The 19,941-nt window shown below is 32.9% G+C and overlaps 1 protein-coding gene across 3 annotated transcripts in view; it reads right to left on the bottom strand.

Moving 5' to 3' along the window:
* Positions 1-19,941, bottom strand: part of CENPK (centromere protein K) — a 55,863-nt gene that overhangs the window by 8,276 nt on the left and 27,646 nt on the right. The window contains exons 9-10 of one of the 3 annotated variants that reach the window (XM_059878681.1): positions 15,019-15,072; positions 5,261-5,306 (exon numbers count right to left, since the gene is read on the bottom strand). In XM_059878681.1, coding sequence (XP_059734664.1) covers positions 5,261-5,306; positions 15,019-15,072 — 100 coding nt within the window. Of the gene's footprint in view, positions 1-5,260; positions 5,307-10,303; positions 11,689-15,018; positions 15,073-19,941 lie in introns of those variants that run through there. The other 2 variants (XM_059878682.1, NM_001192093.2) reach the window with 2 other exon arrangements.

Genomic DNA, 19,941 nt, shown 5'->3' with positions numbered 1-19,941 from the left:
AGGGAAAGTAGACTAAAATAAACTAAGACCAGCACATTTTCCATCTGATTACTGACTTCAGGTTATGTGGGGCTTTAAAAGAAAAAAAAAAAAAAGTGGGGGAGGAGAGAGAGCGGGGGAAGAGAGAGAAGCTTGCATTATTTCCAGATGAGGGTGAGACTGGATGGTGTTTTAAAGTGCAACCGGGGAAAGCTACAAGTATATATATATATTTTAAGACAGTATATTGAATGAAACTTCAATGACTGCCCCAACGAAAATAAATCCCAAATCAGACCCCAGAGTCGGGGGAGGGGGCAGATACCCTCCTGTTATCTCAAGATAAACAAACAAAACCTGAAAACTGGTTCTTCAAGTTTCCCAATCCAACCCCTCCCCCACCAACTCCATACACACCAGCTGCCAGTCCCCACTTTAAGGATAAAACAAGGCTACAACGTAGCACTTTCACTTTCATTTGCTGGGGAAAAGCCACTGGCATTAAACTGTGAGTGCAATGCCCAAATATGTTTTCCATGTCCTAAGAAAGCAAACAAAGTCTGGCACACAAATCGGAAACAGGAAAAAATGTGAAAATAGCTCAGGACAAATGTTGCCTTTCAGCGGTGTAATCTGCTGTATCATTTATCTGTCTCTACCGTTAAGAGGAGGGTAGAGAGAGGTTTAAGAGTTTCCGAGGGGTGGGGAGTGCGGGGGGGCGGGGGGGGGTGGGACGGGCGGGGGGGGGGTGAGGGGGGAGGCTGGGAATTGACGCCTCGAAATTCCAGTTCGCTGTTAATGCCAAGTCAATTTCCGATGGCCAGAACCAGAAAGGGGAATTGGACCGGAGGGAAGGGGATAGGGAGGAGGGCGTTTCTGAATACCAGCTCTTAAGTTTCAAGCTTCTGTTAACACTATTGCTCATTTGATTTTTTTTTTTTCTTCCTACACCGGAGGTAGTAGGTGTAATACTTCTGGTGAATACATGAATAGTTGGCTAAAGAAGGCATGAATCAGACTGAGAACATCCAAGAATACAGTTATTTCTATTCTTCTTTGAGGACTGAAAGGGGAAAGCATCTGTCCACAGTCAATAGTTTGCATCTTGACCTTAATCAGTTTTATCTGGCTCAATTCCATTAAAATGTAGAAACATGACCTGAGGTTGGAACTGACAGTTTTAAATAAAGATGATTCATATGGAGATATATAGATATAGATAGATATTTACATTAAAATATACAAGTTGGCAGTCCACGGGGTCACAAAGAGTTGGACACGACTGAGTTACTGAACTGAATACAAGTTGGCTAATCTCTTAGCAATAACTGTAAATACTAAAAATAAGAGTGGGCACAGAGCTGGCTTTGCATCAAACCACCTCTGAAATAGTAGTTGAAACGTATCCTTAATTTATCAAAACCTGGTAGTAGACACAGCCAGCAGAGAAAATTTAAAGTTAAGGTATGAGTAGTAATCATGTCTATAAGCTGACTGAAAAGTTTTTACTCTCACCTAAGACAAACTGCCTTAGGAAACAGCAGTACTGTAAAGGAGCTTATTCAATGAGAAGTGGACTTTGGCTAATTACTTATTCAAAGAGTGCCATCCTGCGTCTAAACAGAGTAATGAAAAATTTCCAAGAGATTCCCATCCTATCCTCCAAAAGACTTAAGAAAAATAGCAAGAATAAGGGTAAAAAATAATCAGCATAAGAAATGATGAATTCTCAGTTTAACTCTGTGTGTGTGTGTCCGTTTTCACTGCATGACAGAAAATTCAAACACATTCAAAAGCAGAAAAATAGTACAATGAATCCCAATGTATCCATTATCCAGTTTTAACAAGTATGACATCATGTCCACTTTTCCTATTACTGGTTCTATCCCACTGGATTACCTTAAAGCCAAACTCAGATAACATCTCATTTCATTCATTAAATATTTACTGTATTTCTAAAATATAAGGACTAAAAAAATAGCCACTACTACACTATTGACTTAAAACAACAATCCCTTCATTTCATTAAGTACTAGATTTCCTCAATTGCAAATAAAGGCTTAAAAAACTTATTGGAATCAAATCTATACATTGCATTAGGTTGATCTCTTATGTCTCCTTTTTAAAGAACTTTTTAATGAAGTAGAATATTCATAAAGAAAAGTACATAAATATATCTTGATGAAAGTGTTATCCTAATGTATTTTCACAAAAAGAAGCTACCCATGTAACCATGTAACTCTTTTAATCTATTGGTTCCTCCTCATTTCTTATCAGGCTTCCCTGGTGGCTAGGCTGGTAAAGAATTTGCCTGCAATGCAAGGAGACCCAGGTTCAATCCCTGGGTCAGGAAGATCCTCTGGAGAATAGAATAGCTACAGACTCTAGTATTCTTGCCTAGAGAATCCCATGGACAGAGAAGCCTGGGAGGCTACAGCCCATAAGTCCCAAAGAGCTGGACTCGACTAAGCGCACATGCATTCCTTATCTTGAAATGTAAACACTATATTAATATTTTGCCCTCCTAATACTACACATACCACTTCCATTAGCATGGAAATGTTTTAGTGCAGTACCCAGACATTATTTTTTAGTTGAATTATATGTAACAAATTTAAATCAAACCCTGAATGAATTTAAGTTGCAACAGAAATTCTTTAAGATTCTTATAATGAACAATCCTCTCCTCTTGGACCCTAAGTTTTCACTCCAGCTTTCTTTCTCTTTTCACTGTTTCATTTTAAAATGACGGAGGAATCGGGGTAGGGGAGAGATGGAATGGGAGTTTGGAATTTGGCAAATGCAAACTATTATATGTAGAATGGATAAACAACAAGGTCATACTACATAGAACAGGGAACTATATTCAATATTCTGTGATAAACCATAGTGGAAAGGAATATAAAAAGAGTGTATACAACACACTCATTTCTCAGTGGGAGACACCTTGGCTTTAAAAAATAATAGTAAATAATTAATTAAAAAAAATTTTTTAATTAAAAATTTTTAAAAAGAAATAAAGATTATGGGCAAAGTGGAATTGATAGCAATTTCCCTACCTAAAAATATCTTTGCTATAAGTTTTTAAAATATAATTAAATGTAAATGAATGGACACTTTCAGGAAATCAAAGATGAAATGAATAGAAATATGGGAGAGGAAGAAACTTGTACACACACACATATATATAAATATATTTTCCTGCACACATGTGTTTATTTTTTCAGAGACTGAAAAACAAAGATAGAAGAGATTGAGAGTCAGAGAAGAGGGACCAACGGAATTTTAAGGGTAATAAAAATTGTAAGGTAGTTTATTAATATATTAGCATATAAATTAACTTTAATTTTTTTAGTTAAAAATCAAGCCATGTCTTATAGTTACAGTGTTTTCTTGTATTTTCAGAAAAAAATGAAGAATTCTGATTTTATGTTTGTTTGAAATTATTAGTTTTAAATTTACCTCACAGACATTAAAACCGGATTCCATACACTTTCTATACAAAACATTTTATTCTTTCAATAGGACTGGATTTAAATTTGACTTAGTTAAAATAAATATCTTCTAATCTTTGAAAGACTATTATAGGATTTCTTAGGTAATGTGCAAAAGCTCAAAGCATAAAGGAAAAGATTGGTAAGTTTAAACTTATTAATGAAAAATTTAAAAACATTAAAAAAAGCATAAACCAGAAAGTGAGAGAAAAATTATAACAATATAACTGAAGCACAATAAATATCAAGAATATTGAAAGAACTCTCACCAATCTATAAGGGAAAGGTCAAAAAAATTTTTAATGGTATAAACAGAAAAGTAGCAGGAGAAAAAAACCTGAGGACAGATAAATGAGTAATGAAATGTTCAATCTTGCTAGTAATCATAGAAATGAAAATGTTTCTTTCATCAGATTGGCAAAAATGTTACAGTTTGATAACATCAAGTGTTTGGGAGGACTGGGCAAACTGGACATGTAATATTTGGGGTTTTTTTAATCTTTTTTAAAAATTATTTATTATTTTTAAAAACGTTTTATTTTATACTAGAGTACCATTGAGTAACAATGTCATGTTAATTCCAGGTAATTCAGTTATACATGTACATGTATCTATTCTTTTTTCAAGTTCTATTCCCATTTAGGTTATTACAGAATATTGAGAAGAGTTCCTAATGCTACACAGTTCATCCTTGTTGGTTATCTGTTTTAAGTAGCAGTGTATATATGTCAATCCCAAACTCCCAATCTATCCCTCCCCTTTACACTTCCCCCTTGATAAACATAAGTTCATTCTCTATGTCTGAGTTTGTTTGTTTTATAAATAAGTTCATTTGCATCTCTTTTTTCAGATTCCACATATAAATGATACCGTATGCTATTTGCCTTCATCTAACTTCACTTAGTATAATAATCTCCAAGTCCATCCATGTTACTACAAATGGCATTATCTCATTCTTTTTAATGGTTGAGTAGTATTCCATTGTATATATGTATTTATATATATATACACACACACATTTTCTTTATCCATTCATCTGTCAATAAACATTTAGCTTGCTTCTGTGTCTTAAATATTGCAAATAGTGCTGCAATAAACAATGGGGTGTGTGATTCCTTCTGAATTATAATTTTCTTCAGATATATGCCCAGGAGTGGGACTGCAGGATATATGGTAGCTCTATTTTTAGAGTTTTAAGGAACTTCCAGGCTGTTCTCCATAGTGGCTGTACTAATTTACATTCTCACCAACAGTGTAGGAGGGTTCCCTTTTCTCAACACTCTAGCATTTATTGTTTGTAGACTTTTTCATGATGGTCATTCTGATTGGTGTAAGGTGACATCTAATATATTGTTGATGGAAGTGTAAATTAAGTGCAAACACCACAAAGAGCAAATTTGGCAATGTCTAATCCAGAAGATGTGCATTTTTGACCCAGCCATTTCAGTTTTAAATACATAACCTTAAGAAATTCTTGCAGATGAGCATCCACATTAATAAGTAAGGGAACATTATTTGTAGCAGTGAATAAATGGAAATAACCAAAATCGCTATCATAGGGGAAAAAAAGTTGTAATCTATTTCTACATTGTAGTATTATATAGCAGTTAAATGATGGACTAAATCCACACACATCAACATGGATAAATTACATAACATTAAGTTGAAATACTGCAATTATGGATACATTATGATTCAAATTGGGATAGGATGTAGATATATGACTATATGTATATAAAGCTTTAATTATAAATATTTTTAACACTAAATTTATATCTCAAACTTACCAAAGTACGCAGAGGAAGAACATAGTATCTCAGGGATCATACTTACCTAGGAGAGAAAGAGGATGGAATTAAGGAGCACAAAGTGAGCATCAGCTAAATCTATAAAATTGTTTGAAAAACAAAACAATTTGAATTATCACAAAATGTTAACATACACCAATTCAGGGTATTGAGTGCACATGGGTATGTATTAATTTTAATCTCTGTATACTTGAAAAAATTTGCAAATTTATAAAAAAGGAAAAAAGATTACTGTGATTTGTTGTTAGCATTTACCTGGCAATTTCAAAAATATTTTAAATTTGCAATCAGCAATATAATGATACATTACGGGTGAGCAAAGCTCACTAAAATTCATGTATTGTGTTTTACTTCTTAATTTCAGTCTTTATATCCAAAACTTTTTACTACAGATAGTGACAAAAAATAATTTCACTTTAACCTTTCTTTCTTTAACTCATAGAGTATGAGATCAATTACAGGACTTTTTTTTTTTTTAACTTGCTAAGAAAAGTGTGTGTATAACCAATTACTTTTAACTGTATTATACAAATATCTATCATTCAGAAAGGAGAAGAAAAAGTCAAAGAATATCACTGAGCTAACAGCAAAAGCCTTGATGCTGGGAAAGACTGGGGGCAAGAGAAGGGGATGACAGAGGATGAGATGGTTGGATAGCATCACTGACTCAATGGACATGAGTCTGACCAAACTCTAGGAGATAGTGAAGGACAGGGAAGCCTGGTGTGCTGCAGTTCATGGGGTTGCAGAGTCCAACATGACTTTGCAACTGAACAACAACAGCAAAGACCCTGATATGCCGATAACAACTGCCTACTCTTCCACACTGAGCAGAGAGCAAAAGAGTATAAAAATAAAAGGCAAAGTTCTTCCCCTCAATTAAGTTACAGATGGACTGCAATAAGTTACATAATTTAATAAGTACTTTGGGCTTCAAACAAGAGAAGTCAGTGCAGTCTAAATAATTATTTTTTTGGACATACATGTAGACAAATTTTGTGGTCAATTTCTTAGTTCTCACTTGAACTCCCAGCAACATTCAATTCAGTTGATTGCTCCCAACTTCTGGAAATCCTAATGCCTGATGTGACTGTATTAGGAGGTGGGGCTTTGGGGAGATGCTTAGGTCATGAGGATAAAACACTCATAAACGGGATGAGTGTTCTTATAAAGAAACCATACAGAGACCCCCTCAGTCTTTCTATTTTTGCAAATGAATAATTGCTGTTTTTGTCTTTGTAAACTATCTTTTCTCTTTAGTATCTTTGAAAATTCTTTCTCTTTGATATTTTACAGCTTTATGAAACTGTTTCACAGTGTGGTTTATCCTGCACAGTGTACATTCAGTGTACATTTTTCTGAGGCTTTCAGTTCTGCAGAAAAGTTTTCAGCTATTATCTTTTCAAATATTGCTTAACTATCATTCCTGCTATTCTTTCCAACAGGAAATTCTATGTTGAATTGCCCCAATTTGTTCTTTAACCGCTCTTCATAATTTTTTTAATTTTTCTGGATGAATTCTTCAAATTATCTTTCAATTAACTAAATCAATCTGTAACGCTATCCAATCAAGAGTTTATCCTATTTGTAGAATTTGTATTTAAGTCATTATATTTAATCATATATGGGACATACAATTAATTCCTATTTATAACCAAATGTTGTTTCATTTGTTCCTATTTTGTATTACAATGTCTAGCCCTTTTTAAATGGAAAAAATTAATTTCTCCCAGCAACCTAAAAATACATTTTAAAGTCTTTGTCAGACTGTTTAATAAAATTAATTTCAGCAAGTTAAAGTTCCATTTGATGGTTTGGTTACATTGGTAGAATTCTTCAGTTTCAAAAAACAACAACAAAAAAATCTGCCTCAGAAGGAAAATGTATTTACTTGTAAATCATGCTCCCTAGTACCACAGCTCTATGGTCAATTACCTGGTTCAATAACATCAGGATTTGTTACTTTTTTGAGATACTGCCACACTAAATATGCCAGATTCTTCCATAGCAGCTCTCCAAATGGTTACAAAACAGCTGAAGAGTCCTAGATGTTTCATGCAGATGTAATAACATCAACCAGAACACCACAAACCATTTCTTCATGTTTTTTTAATTAGTAAGAAAAAACTTTCTCCAATTCCTCAGTTTCCATATACTTCCTTTTCTTTGCCCATAGTTTCCACTATCATTAACATCTTATATTTGGTGTTATACTTGTTAAAACTGAAGAATTAATATTGATACATTATTATTAACTAAAGTCCATAGTTTATATCAGGATTCATTTTTTGTATAGTTCTATGGGTTTTAATAAATGCATAATGTTAAATATCCACCGATAGTTATCATAAAGAAGTTTCACTGCCCTGAAAATCCTTTGTAATCCACTTATTTATCCCACCCCTCCTGCCCTACCCACTACCAATCGCCTAAAACCACAATCATCTTTCAACTGTCTTCATATTTTTGCCTTTTCCAGAATATCATACAGCGGGAATCATACAGTATGTAGGCTTTTCAGATTGACTTCTTTCACTTAGGAATATGCATTTAAGTTTCCTTCATCCTTTTTTGTGGCTTGATAGTTCATTTCTTTTCATATCTGAATAATCCATTGTAATCCATTGTCCCATGATTTGTCCATTCAATTATTGAAGAACATCTGGATTGCTTCCAATTTTTGACATTCATGAAAAAGGCTGCTACACTCAATGGTGTACAAGATTTTGTGTGAACGTAAGTTTTCAACTCTTTTGGGTAAATACCAAGAAGCATAATTGGTGGGATTGTATATTAAGAGTATGCTTAGTACATTTTTTTCCAAATGACTGTATTTTGCATTCCCACCAGCAATAAATGAGTTCCTGTTGCTCCACAGTCAGTATTTGGTCATTCTGATGGGTGTTTAGTGATATCTCATTGTTTTTCAGTTTGCATTTTCTTGATGACACACAATGTGGAAATCTTTTCATCTGCTTACTTGCTATCTGTTTATCTTGTTTGGACAGGTGTCAGTTTAGACATTTTGCCCTCTTTTTAATTGGGATGTTTGTTCTTATTGTTGAGTTTTCTGTATTTTGGTGAGTTCTCTTTTATCTTTTTGATATATGTGTTCTGCAAACATTTTTTCCTAATCTGTTTGTTTTTTTTCCACTTTGTTTTTAACAGAAAAAGTTTTAATTTTAATAAAATCCAGTTTATCAATTTTTTAAGAAGTCTTCACCAAATTCAAAGTCATACTAGATTTTATCTTATATTATTTTCTAGAAGTTTTGTAGTTGTGCATTTTATATTTAGGTCTATGATTCATTTTGAGTTAATTTAAAGGTGTAACATCACTACAGCAGTGCCCAGTTTTCTTCCTTTGCATGTGCATGTACAGTTCTATCACCATTTGTTGAAAAAGACAGAGCTTTCTCCATTGGATTGCCTTTCCTCTTTGTCAAAGATTAGCTGATCATATTTGTATGGGTCTACTTCTGAGCTCTCTATTCTGTTGCAGTGATCTGTTATCTGATTTTGCACCAACTTCACAATATTGGTTACTACAGATTTACAATGAGTCTTAAGGTTGCTGTCAGTTCTTCCACATTGTTCTTCTTCTTTATTATGGCAGATATTCTGGGTCTTTTGTCTTTCCATATAAATTTATCCAACTTCCAGTACAATGCTGAACAACACTGTTGAGAGGACATATTCTTGCCTTGTTCCTGATCTTAGAGAAACATCTGGTTTCTCACCATTAAGCATGTTAGCTGTGTTTTCTATAATTTTTTTTAAAGAATAAGTAATAATGTACAAGATTGTGGATGTTCTTTATCAAGCTAAGGAAGTTTCTATTTCTAGCTTGCTGAGAGCTTTCATCATGAATAGGTATTCAATTTTGTCATATAGCTTTTTAATAACCTATTGTTGTCATCATGATTTTTCTATTTTCTATTTTGATAATATATGGGTTACATTGATTGACATTTGAATGTTGAACCAGTCTTGAATATTTGGAATAAATACCACTTGGCTGGATGCATAATTCTTTTAATATATTGTTGAATTTGATTATTTTGTTGAGGAAATTTGTGCCTGTGTTCATAATAGATACCTGTAGTTGCCCTTTCTTAAAAAGTCTTTGGTTTTAGTGTTAGGATAATGTAATGTCTGGTTTTGGTATTAGGGTAATGCCAGCCTCATAGAATAAGCTTCTATTTTTTGGAACAGACTGTACAGAATTGTCATCATTTTCGTCTCAAATATTTGACAGAATTCACCAGTGAAACCATCTGGGTCTGATGTTTACTGTTTTGAAAGTTTAATAATTACTGACTCAATTTCTTTAATATATATAGGTTTATGCAAAGTGGCGATTTTTCCTTGTGTGAATTTTAGTAGGTTGTGTCTTTCATAAAATTGGTCCAGTTCATCTAATTTATAACATTTATGAGAACAGTTATTCATAATACTCATTACCCTCTTAATGTTCCTGGGATCCATAGTGATGGCCCCTACATACAGGTTCTCAAAAACTGAAACATTTTCTCCAGTATACTCAAAACCACACACACACAAAAAAACAACAACAACAAAAAAAACCCTTCAAGGCCTGTAAGCTTAGATGGGGTACAAATCAAGACTAACTCTACTGTAATTTACTTTGTTTATGATTGAGATGAAAAGTGGGCAAAAAACTGTGCTATATAAGAAGGCTGGGTTAGCAAATTAAAAAGTAGGATGCAATCATCATAGTTTTCTTTAAAACTTTACACAAGCCCATGCACCCTAGAGCCCATGCTCGGCAAAAAAAGAAGCCACCACAATGAGAAGCCTGTGCCGCAACCAGAGAGTAGCCCTCCCTTGCTGCAACTAGAGAAAAGTCTGCACAGCAATGAAGACTCAGTACAGCCAAAAGTAATAAATAAATTAAATTATATAAAAAAATATTGCAAAAAATGCTGTAGTAAAAACATCCCACTTAATGTGAAATCAAGACCTATCAAATAAATAATCAAATTGTTTACTGCTTTTATCTATTTATTTCTGTAATTTGCAACACAGAGAAGTTCACAGACAACAGTATTATCTGCTTTGTAGAAATACTGTCAAACTTATATTACCAGCACCATTTTTCCTTTTTCTAGTAATTTCAAGGAATAGTAAGTTGCTCATTCCTTTGAATCTCAACTAGAGTATTCTAGGAAGGTATTTTTGTATGTCATCTTCCTGAGAAAGAACTTACAAGTTTTCTAAAATATAACAGTATTTGTATTTTCTACAAAAGGGACACAGTATACTTGTAAGTTTTTGCCTGTTTTAAGAGAGATTTAGTATTCAAGGTAAATAAGAAACTTGAATAATACAATACAGTAGAAATCAATTTCAAAAATAAAAATATATACCAAGTCCACTCTGAAAACTAATTATACAAAAAATGTTTGGAATTCTCTAGTTTACCTTATATGTAGCTTAATTATATGTCACTTATCTACCTATGATAAAGTCTATTTATTAAAATATCATGCCACACCCCCAAAAAAGCTAGAGAATTTTAAATGAGAATTTTATTTATAGAAAAGTCACAGAGGATTAACAAAATTTTATGAACACAATATCATTAGTAATAATTAACAGAATCAAGAAAGGTTTAATATATATATCACTTATAATACACATTAAAATACTTTTATTCTACCTTTATTCATTATTTTTTAATATTCCAATTTTTAACAAACCTAGAAATATTGTAGTATACATGAATAGATGTACTATATACTTAAAAATTATGCTACAGTATACATTAAGATACTAAGTCAGTTTTTTAATCTCCAGCAAATTATGGCCTTTCACCATAATTTATAAATTTAAAGGATGTAAGCACCAAATAGAACTCAAAATGTATAAAATAAACTGGCATATATTTTAAAAGAAAAACATTAGGAATATAGTTAACAAAAAAGTTTCCAAAGAATAGTGCAGAAGGTATATTTACAGTATTATAATGATTAAGTCTAGAATGTTTTTTACTTACATTCTTGTCAACTCAGTTGAAAACACAAAAGCACTGACTGACTATGAAGCTATCGTTTTTAAATGAATAGTAGATGGCAGCATGAGTCATTTTAAGCATGAAAGGAAAATGGACTATATCATGTGCTTTGATTAGCAAATAACGTTCTTTATCCAAGTAATTCTCAGTGTTTCCATTATCCTTGAATGACAAGATTCTTTATGTACTGTGTGAAAAAAACACCATCTTTTTACTGATGGAAGGCTTCTAATCTTATTCGGGTTGGATCTTCTGGATGTCTCAAGGCAATTCCATTACGCAGGAGCAGTTCAATATAAGGTGGCCAAAAAGAATCACTAATTTTGACATATGGGTCATGTGGAACACCAAATAATCTATTTAAAAGAATCTAGGAAAAAACATCATTTAAGATATATCTTACTTGGAAAAAAAAATTGATACAGATATATTAAAACAGTTTTTTTTTTTTAACCAAAGAATGTTGATCTCTTTTCTTTGAATAATTGTTTAATCATAATTTCTATGTATTAAATAGCTGATTTTCTTTTTAAAAAAACTACAAATATTACTGAATGGAAATAGCTTTAAAATGAATCTTTGCACCTGAATTTTTAAAACATTTCCTAAAAACTTGTTAAAAAGCATTTACAATTCTCCCACTTCTCTCAAGATGAATAATTTATGTTAGAAATTTGGTTATAACCATTTCTTCAAATTAAAAAACAAAGTTCAAAAAATTGCATACATGTCTTAATATTTCAGGGAAAGAGAAAACACCAACCTTCCCCCTCCACTCAAAGCCACTTATTCATCTGATAAACCTTCAAAACAAAAATTCTATCATCATTATTTCCTTCAAATTATCTTAAACACTTTGATCTCTTCACTAAGGATATTGAGAAATTTTCAATACCTGTAGTAAATTATATAAGACTAACATTTCTTGAACTACATTCCATGAAATTGGTCTCCCTAGCAATGCTCTCGGAGAAGGCAATGGCACCCCACTCCAGGACTCTTGCCTAGAAAATCCCATGGATGGAGGAGCCTGGTAGGCTGCAGTCCATGGGGTCGCTAAGAGTCGGATACGACTGAGCAACTTCACTTTGACTTTTCACTTTCATGCATCGGAGAAGGAAATGGCAACCCACTCCAGTGTTCTTGCCTGGAGAATCCCAGGGACGGGGGAGCCTGGTGGGCTGCCATCTATGGGGTCGCACAGAGTCGGACAGGACTGAAGCGACTTAGCAGCAGCAGCAGCAGCAATGCTTATGGAGTAACAGGGTCCTGTGGTTAAATAAGCTCAAGAAAGATGCTAATATGCACTAGGAATGACACATCTTTCCCAGATTCAGGGCATTAGAAAAGTTTTGTAAGAAACACACATTAAATATTTGAACATTAATGTTCTATGAGATATAATGAAAAATGTTAAATATGTATCAATTATTACTCTACCTCCTCAGCTCCCACAAAGTGCCTTCAAAAATTACAAAACCAGGATTCATAAGGGTTAAAAGATTCCTCAAGGGGTACATAATTAGTAAAAGATAATGGATTAGAATCCATATCTTCAAACTGCCATGCCAAAGTTTTAAAGATATTATTTTAAGAAACACAGAAAAGGAAAAATAAAATTTATACCATAGCAGTAAAGAATATGTCTGCAATGCAGGAGACGTGGGTTCGATCCCTGGTTCAGGAAGAAAATGGCAACCCACTCCAGTATTCCTGCTAGAAAATCCCATGTACAAAGGAGCCTGGTGGGCTATAGTCCATGGGGTCATAGAAGAGTCGGACATGACTTAACAGCTAACAACAGTAAAAGTGTCATAGAAATATAATTAAACTATTAAGTTCTCATCTCAATCACATTTCATGATAATATCAACACCTCTATTCTTGTTTTTTAACATTCCAATTCTTAAAGTAAAATTTCACCTGTCATAAATTTTAGCTAATTCTTTTTTTTTTTTTTTTTGGCTGTGACAGTGCAGAATCTCAGTTCCTCAACCAGGGACTGAATATGGACTATGGCAGTGAAAACCCAGAATGCTAACCACCAGGCCACCAGGGAATTCTCTAACTTTAATTATTTCAAGAACCACATCCTGGAGAAAAAAGCTGTTGGTCTCATTTCTTTTATGTATGATCATAAGAGAATAAGATATTATTCCCATTTCAGAGCAATTGCTCACATTTTAACATAATTTAAAATCTTACTTTTCATTGCTATATAAAATAATATCAATCAAAATCCTAGTAAATGCCAGAAATAATTAAATGTTAAAAATTCTACTTTAAAGTGAATATGTATATGTTATTTTACTTTTCATTGAATGGCAGTATAAATTTAGTTTACAATTATCATTGATAATACAAGCCTTGGTGTGTAATGGTTCCTAAATTTAAGCTTTATATGGTATATCTCATAGTACACTATTCAAAAATTACACATGTATTTCCGAGTTAACTGTCAATATTTGCCACATATATGACAATCTTTATCTTAAAAAGTCAAGTCATCCATGAGAAATGGTAGTTTTAGTTTCAGTATAAATTGGAAGTAAATTGGAATATGCCGAAAGATTCAAATTATAATCTAAAAAATATTTGTATTTTGCTTTTCAAAGTAATAATATTCTATATTAAGATATCCTGAGGTATCAAAGGTACATGCTTTCTCTGCCTGACATTTACTTTTATTTTCACAAATATCTTTAACCCTTAAAAAAAGTTTTTGAACTTTGGCCAAATTATCAACTATATTAAATACTTTAGATCTTGATATGACAACCTATTGCAAACTGGGTGAACAGGAAGGTAGAGGTACCAAAACCACTTAGCTAGATAAAGACTTTAGTATTCAAAAACACTTAGCTAGATAAATGAAGACTTTAACTAGATAAAGACTTTTCATAAAATTACTATGAAGCAACTTTTCTGAAATCACTTTATTCTAAACTTATCACTCATTTTAAAAAGCCACATTAATTGTTGAACAGCTATTCATAGACCATCTATCTTCCTGTTCACCCAACTTGTAATAGGTTGTCAAATCAAGATCTAAAGTATTTAATAAAGTTGATAACTTGGCCAAAGTTCAAAAACTTTTTTTAAGGGTCAAAGATATTAGCTAAAAAAAAAAAAAAAAAGTAAATGTCAGGCAGAGAAAGCATGTATAGATTACATAAAAGCAAAGGGTTTCACTGTATAGATACTAAATGACATCATAAAAATTTTCTTAAAGTAATAATCTGGAATTAAGGGTAAGATTTTAGTTTCATCTTCTCTTAAAAAATATTCTTTCTTACTACACAAAAAATAGAAACTAATTTTATACTAAAGATAAATTAATATATGTAATAAAATTGGGTGTATACCTTAAAAACTAAAGCAGCATTTTTTTCTTTTTCAAACCTGAGTATGTGCCTGTACTTAGTCACTCAGTTGCATCCAACTCTTTGCGATCCCCATACACTGTGGCCGGTCAGGCTCCTCTGTCTATTGGAATTTTTCAGGCAAGAATACTGGAGAGGGTTGCCATTTACTCCTCCAGGGGATCTTCCCTGTTCAAGGATCAAACACTCATCTCCTTCATTGGCAGCTGGATTCTTTACAACTGAGCCACCTGGGAAGCCCCAAGTTTGTGTATAATTGTCCATAAATCACTAATCAGACAAATCTTCAAGACAAAACAACTACACAAAACACTTACCTCTAACATTTCATGCAGTGTTATCAGCTGTGCAGTTGATTCTTGAACGTTTTTCTTTGAGGAAAGTGTGAATAATAAGGAATTTAAATTTCAGTTCTGACAATGGCAGGCTATTAGACTATTTATTTAAAAAATTTTTTTAATCTTTTAAATTAATATCTCTCAATTGCAATGATACAAGATATACTAAAACCAAACATTTAAAATGAGATGACTTTAAAAGAATTCTGAAAGAAAACAACCTGTTGTACTAAACATTAAGGTTCATAAAAATACAGCTGAAACAACCTCTAAGACAGGGAAATCTTTCGTAATTACTAAAACATACAATTCAGACTATCTACCTACCTATCTATAAATATATAATGGGTAAAGTATATTACACACATTATATATACTCATATAAGTGTAAATCTAATTTTTGAACCTCCCCAATAGAAATATCCAAGCAAATGACATTTCAAACTGTACTGATACAGTTTCAGGACAGAAAACTTGCTTCCTGGGGAGATTTGCTCATCTTTTCACAGTTCATGATGGTTCCTAATATTAACTCAACTCACTAGTTCTTTTTTTCCTGGAATGACAGAGAACAGATCTCATTCCAGTTCCATTCTAGAGTTTCATTGTATATAGCTAAGATATGTATCCTTTATTCTTTTAATGTTTTAAACCCAAGAAAGATATTCTATGTTCCACCACTAAATACTGTTCTATTTTATTTAGACTATCTTATTTTATCATGGCAATTAAAAAATTCAGTTTTAATTTTGTCATCCAATAAATTTACTCTCTAATCCTCTTCAGTTTCATATCATTTATAAACTTTGATGACTATATTCTCTACCTCTTTATCCAAATTACTGCTAAAAATGTTCAATAGGATAAGGTTCTATGGGAAATCTTCCAAGACAATACTAAGTAAAATCAGGAGCTTTTGAGTTCAGAAATTCAATTAACTATATTTCCTACTATAGTGAAATCCAGTACTTTCCTGACAACAGGCAAAGATTACCACAGAGTCCTTATAAGGTCTTATAGAAATATAAATATATAAAAGAAATAGTAAAATAATCCTCATAAAAACAAATGTGATTACTGAATAAAGATGGTAAAGCTGGAGATCATCATCTCCTGTCCCCTTAATACCTTACTAAATGGAAGAGAGGTAAAAAGCAACATATGATTCACTAGTGATGAAAGCATATACAATTACCAAACTGATAAAGAAGCAGCTAGGCACAGATAAAAATATAAAAGTTTGAGACAATCAAAGAAAATGCAGAGAAAAATTATAATAAAAGGAAATAAAAAATGTTTAAATATCAAGATATGATAAGCATATAATAAAGGACAAAAATGGCAATATAATTATATAATAAAGGCAATATAACAACATATAATAAAGTACAGAAATGGCAAGGACCTAAAGGAAACAGAAGAGATTAAAAGAGGTGGCAAGAATACACAGAACTTTACAAAAAAGGTCTTAATGACCTACCTAACCACAATGGTGTGGTCACTCACTTAGAGTCAGACATCCTGGAATGTGAAGTCTAATGAGCCTTAGGAAGCATTACTATGAATAAAGCTAGTGGAGATGATGGGATTCTAGCTGAGCTATTTCATATCCTAAAGATGATGCTATGAAAGTGCTGCACCCAATATGCCAGCAAATTTGGAAAATTCAGTGGTGGCCACAGGACTAGAAAAGATAAGTTTTCATTTCAATCCCAAAGAATGGCAATGCCAAAGAACGTTCAAATTACAACTACTCTCATTTCACATACTAGTAAGATGACGCTCAAAATCCTTCAAGCTAGACTTCAGCAGTATGTGAACCGAGAACTTCCAGATGTATAAGATAGATTTAGAAAAGACAGAGGAAATAGAGAACAAATTGCAAAGATCTACTGGATCATGGAAAAAGCAAGGAATTTAAAAAAATATTTATTTCTGCTTCACTAACTACATGAAAGCCTTTGACTGTGTGGATCACAACAAACTGTAGAAAACTCTTAAAAAGATGGAAATGCCAGATCACCTTACCTGGGTCTAAGAAACCTGTGTGCAGGACAAGAAGCAATAGTTAGAACAGCGGACTGGTTCAACGTTACTGGGAAAGGAATACATCAAGGCTGTAAACTGTCACCCTGCATATTTAATTTATATGCAGAGTAAGTACATCATGCTAAATATTGGGCTAGAAGATTCACAAGATGGAATCAAGATTGCGGGGAGAAGTATCAACAAACTCAGTTATACACAGGATACCACTTTAATGGCAGAAAGTGAAGACAAACTAAAGAATCTCCTGATGAATGTGAAAGAGCAGAGTGAAAAGGCTGGCTTAAAACCCAACATTCAAAAAATGAAGATCGCAGGATCTGGTCCCATCACTTCATGGCATATAAATGGGAGAAAACTGGAAACAGTGACAGATTTCATTTTCTTGGGCTCCAAAATCACTGCAGATGGTGACTGCAGCCATGAAATTAAAAGATGCTTGCGTCTTGGAGGAAAAACTATGACAAACCTAGACAGCATATTAAAAAGAGAGACATCACTTTGCTGACAAAGATCCATATAGTCAAAGCTATGATTTTTCTAGTAGCCATGCATGGATGTGAGAGTGGGACCATAAAGAAGTCTGAGCACCAAAGAATTTATGCTTTCGAACTGTGGTGCTGGAGAAGATCCTTGAGAGTCCCTAGGACAGCAAAGAAATAAAACCAGTTAATCCTAAGGGAAATTAACCCTGAATATGCATTAGAAGGACTGATGCTGAAGCTGAAGCTCCAATACTTTGGCCACCTGATGTGAAGAGCCGACTCTTTGGGAAAGACACTGATACTGGGAAAACTTGAGAGCAAGAGGAGGAGGAGGTGGTGACAGAGGATGAGGTGGTTGGATGGCATCACTGACTCAATGGATGAGTCTAAGCAAACTCAGGGAGATAGTAAAGGACAGAGAAGATGAGGTCACAAAGAGTCGGACATTACCTAGTGACTGAACAACAAAAGCAGTATAAAATAAAAAAATTTCCATGAAATGACATGTGACCTAAATCTTCCCCCAAAACAATATATCATCAAAGCAAAACTGATATTGAATCATCAACATGGTGACATATCCTCATTAAGCTACTGAAGGTCAGACATAAAGAATCTTTCAGGCAAGTAGTCATGCCAGAAAACATCTGCAGGCTGGCCTCAACTTCTCCACAGCACACTTCCATCTAAGAAAAATGGAGAAACCCACTACAAAGTCTTGTGATTTTTTAAAATCTCTGCCAAAGATAAGCCTCTAATTATAAAGCAAACAATGTCAGCAGTTAAAATGTCAAAAATAAAACAGCCAGGAATTCTTCTTGAACAAATTACTTGTTAAAGATATCCATCATAGCAAATAATGGATTAAACTTAAAAACTCAAAAATGAAAGGTAAAATATGATAAGAATGGAATCTAACAATGTACAATAAAGACTAAATGCATACATGAATGATGGTATAGAACAAAATATAAATGCAATAAAACTGGGAAAGTTAAAAATAAATAATACAATTTACTTATTTTAAATAAACTGATGGCACTTTGGACTTTTGGCCGCCAAAACTGTGAGAAAATTAATTTCTTTTGTTTAAGCCACCTAATCTTTGGTATTTTGTTATAGCAGCTTGAGCCCACTAATACATCCATTTTTCTAGCTTGACAGAGAAAGTAATCTATCATTCTGTAATATGTATCAGTAGTTCATATACTTCATTTAAAAAAACTGAGCTTATCCAATATGACTTAACAAATTCATGATAGCTTCTGGTAATGAATGCTTCCTTTAAGAATATCTCAAATCTCTGGTTCTACTAGTGGAGAACCTTAAAAGGTTAAAAAAAAAAAAAAAACAGTTAAAAAAAGGGAGACTAGAATCAGGAAATAAATCACTGAGTAATTTTAAGATTATGATCATTAAGACGTAAGGGATCCTAAATTAACAGAAATGGTTAACAGAAGGCTATCAAAATTTCAGAAATGACTAATGGGTATACATAATAACAGGATCAGAAAAATATTCCATAACAAATGTAAAGCCTACTGATAATTACAAAGAAGAAAGAGAAGAATAAATAAACACAGATTGTAAGAAAACAAAACTTTCTCCTTTCCCTAGCCATGTGCACAGTCACTCAAGAAATATGAACTGAGGTACTACAATAGGTATAAAAGACAGTACAAATACTAATATGAATTAAACAAAGCAAGCAGCTCATAGAGCATGGTAGGTGAAGAGAGAGACATAAATTGTTACTACAAAATCATGTAATAAATGCTAATAAGATGACACCTAAACTTCATTTAATGCCTCATACAAAAGATGATGTTTGAGTTGCTTTAAGAAGGAATTTACTATCTTCCTCAGATAGGAACTCTTTTGTAACCAGAGGAAATAGCATGTATAAGGCACAAAAAAGTGACAGGTCAAACTGTACATCTGCTCCAATAGCATGGATGAATGGACTCATGCAAGAGATGGGTAAAGATGGAAAGAAGGCCACAGAGACAGACAAAGTCCAGAAGACAAATTCATTACTCTAAGGAGTTTATAGACCTTATCCCAGAGGGTGGCATCAAAATTGGAAAAAAAAAAAAAGTTTTAAATTAAAAAATTAAAATATGTGTATTTTTAAATATTTGATTAAATAAATTATTAAATATGTACAGTTTTAGAAAGATCATTCTGGATCCAGTTTCAATGCCTATCCTATGCCCACAAGTTCTTATTATTTATACCCTATTTTGCTTTTTAAAAATGAATTAAAGTGCTTGTTTCCAACTTTCTGTCACCCAATGAAATATTTATTTGCTTTTGTGAAAAAGGTTTATTTCATCATAACTACTATTAAAATAATCAATAACTTACCTCA

The sequence above is a fragment of the Bos taurus genome, chromosome 20, assembly GCF_002263795.3.
Source record: "Bos taurus isolate L1 Dominette 01449 registration number 42190680 breed Hereford chromosome 20, ARS-UCD2.0, whole genome shotgun sequence".
Taxonomy (NCBI): Eukaryota; Metazoa; Chordata; class Mammalia; order Artiodactyla; family Bovidae; genus Bos; species Bos taurus.
This window is presented reverse-complemented; position numbering and strand designations above follow the sequence as displayed.